Source organism: Egretta garzetta, unplaced genomic scaffold (genome assembly GCF_000687185.1).
Source record: "Egretta garzetta isolate BGI_Z169 unplaced genomic scaffold, ASM68718v1 scaffold91, whole genome shotgun sequence".
Classification (NCBI taxonomy): domain Eukaryota; kingdom Metazoa; phylum Chordata; class Aves; order Pelecaniformes; family Ardeidae; genus Egretta; species Egretta garzetta.
The window spans coordinates 4369791-4371770 of NW_009258661.1; the positions used below are offsets into that span (position 1 = coordinate 4369791).

At 65.4% G+C, this 1980-nt stretch overlaps 1 protein-coding gene across 5 annotated transcripts in view; it reads right to left on the bottom strand.

Annotated features, from left to right (window-relative positions):
* Positions 1-1980, bottom strand: part of USP19 (ubiquitin specific peptidase 19) — a 37171-nt gene that overhangs the window by 18547 nt on the left and 16644 nt on the right. Inside the window, exon 26 of one of the 5 annotated variants that reach the window (XM_035903794.1) lies at positions 1024-1887. The exons of 1 other annotated variant lie outside the window; for it this stretch is intronic. In XM_035903794.1, coding sequence (XP_035759687.1) covers positions 1654-1887 — 234 coding nt within the window. In that variant the 3' untranslated portion in view covers positions 1024-1653. Of the gene's footprint in view, positions 1-1023; positions 1888-1980 lie in introns of those variants that run through there. 3 more of the 5 variants (XM_035903792.1, XM_035903793.1, XM_035903791.1) reach the window with 3 other exon arrangements.

Consider the following 1980-nt stretch of genomic DNA (forward strand, 5'->3'; position numbering starts at 1 on the left):
GGGGCCCCAACCCAGGGTGCCAGCCAGAGCAGAGGTCACCCCACCGGCACTGGGCACTGACTCAGCCCCACGAGGCCAGCGCCGTGGGCGAGCGGGGCAAGCGGCCGAGCCCCAGGGCTGCAGACAATGAGGCAACTGTTCCAGGGAATGCACCTCATGACCGCAGCACGGCCCCGCCGGACTCCCCGGCTGGGACCCACTTGGTAGGGAGGACACTGCAGCAAAAGGGCTGTGGGACCGAGGTGGGGGGGAGCCCCCTGGGCTCCCCACGGGTGGGCTCAAGCCCCAACCAGAAACACAGGCGAGCCCCTTCCCGGCCAAGCATCCTTCCTGAGCCAACCAAGGGCACTGCTGACAGGACAGCAGCAGAGATGGAAAAGGAAGTCACAGGGCTCTGAAGTCACCTCTCGCACCCAAACACGCCAGAGCAGTCTGAGCCACGCTCAGCCAAGGGCAACACGTCTCAATATCAGACACCGCTGGAGCTGCAGCCCGTGCCCCAGCCCCCTGGGACCACGTGCTGCTGGCCCCACTGCACTCCCCAGGCACTGCCAGGCTCCCCACACCCTGCACATACCCCACCAGGGCTGCTGCCCCACAGCAGAGCCCAGGGCATGGTCCCCATGCCAGATGGGCCGGAGATAGTCGCCTCAGGCACAGGAAGGTCACCAGCTCCAGCGCAGCAGAGTCCCTGCCCCTGTGGGGGGGTCCCATCACACAGGACAGGGATGCTGCATCTTTTTGTAAAACCTGGCTTTATTAACACACCGAGGTCCTACCTGTGCTCGCTCCCTGACCCCATGCCTCTCCCGCAGCAGGGGAAGCCAGTCCCCTTGCAAGCGACAAACTACATGCTGCACCGTGCTCCCCAGTAGAGACCCAGCCCCCCAGCCACAGCCAGGAGGGACAGCCCACATGCCCCACACTGGTGAGAACCAGCAGCCCACGTAGGTGGGTGCTCACCATGGGCACCCCAGCCCAGATTGCCAGGCTCCCCGGCAGCTGCCCAGGGGAGCAGGGAAGCACACAAGCCCTCGCTGACAAATCCGTTCAGCCCCCACACAGGGGTGCGGTGCACATGACTCCTGGTGCACAGGCAGCTGGCACCGGGGGGCTCAGCAAGAGGATGGCTGGCGGGACTGGGCTGGCACAGGAGCCACAGATCACACCGGTCCCGGGGAGCACAAGGTTCCCACAGCAGCACAACTAGGAGAGGCGGCCAGACCAGGACCCATGTCAGGGCATCCTGCCCTTGCTGCAGCCTCCTGGCAGGTCTCTGCTTCTTTCCTGGGAGCTGAGCAGAGGTGGTTGATGTTTCCAGGGGGATCCCAGGCCCCAGCCATGCTGCAGCAGCAATGTCCCTTCTTGAGCAGCAGGTAGACAGGAAGTCTGCCCCGCTCCCAGAGGGCAGCAAGGGTGAGGGAGGGCAGAGGGGCTCCTGGTTCTGGGCTGCGCCTTGGCAAGGCAGCGGGCTGGCCACGCAGCCCTGCCAGCTGGCATGGGGGATGCCAGAGCAGACAGGCAGGGGCCCGCAAGCCCCTCGGCGAGTCCTTCCCAGACGTTTCTGTCCTGCCGCCCGTCTTCATCACGCAGCGTCCTAGGACGGCGCGTGCCCCGGCAGCCCTGCTTCTGCAGCTGGCCGCGCGCCCGTGCCTATCTCCAGCGGGTCTGGTAAATGAGCGGGTAGAAGACGTTCAGGAAGAGAGCCACAATTGCGGCCGTGGTGGCCAGGACAAAGTATCTGACGCAGCCTTCATCTGGGTGCTGGGGGGTGCCTGGACTCCGCTTCTGGCCACGGGGCCTCCAGGAGTTTCTTGCAGGCCTTTGGGGCACCTCGAGCTGCAGCTCTTGTTCTTCAGCCTCCAGTTCCTGCCAGATCAGAGAAGCCTGCGATGTGGAAACCTGCGTCAGCACTTGGGAGAACACAACGGGCAACCCCCCTCGCCATCCCCCGGGGCAGGCGGCTGCCTGCAAGCCCAG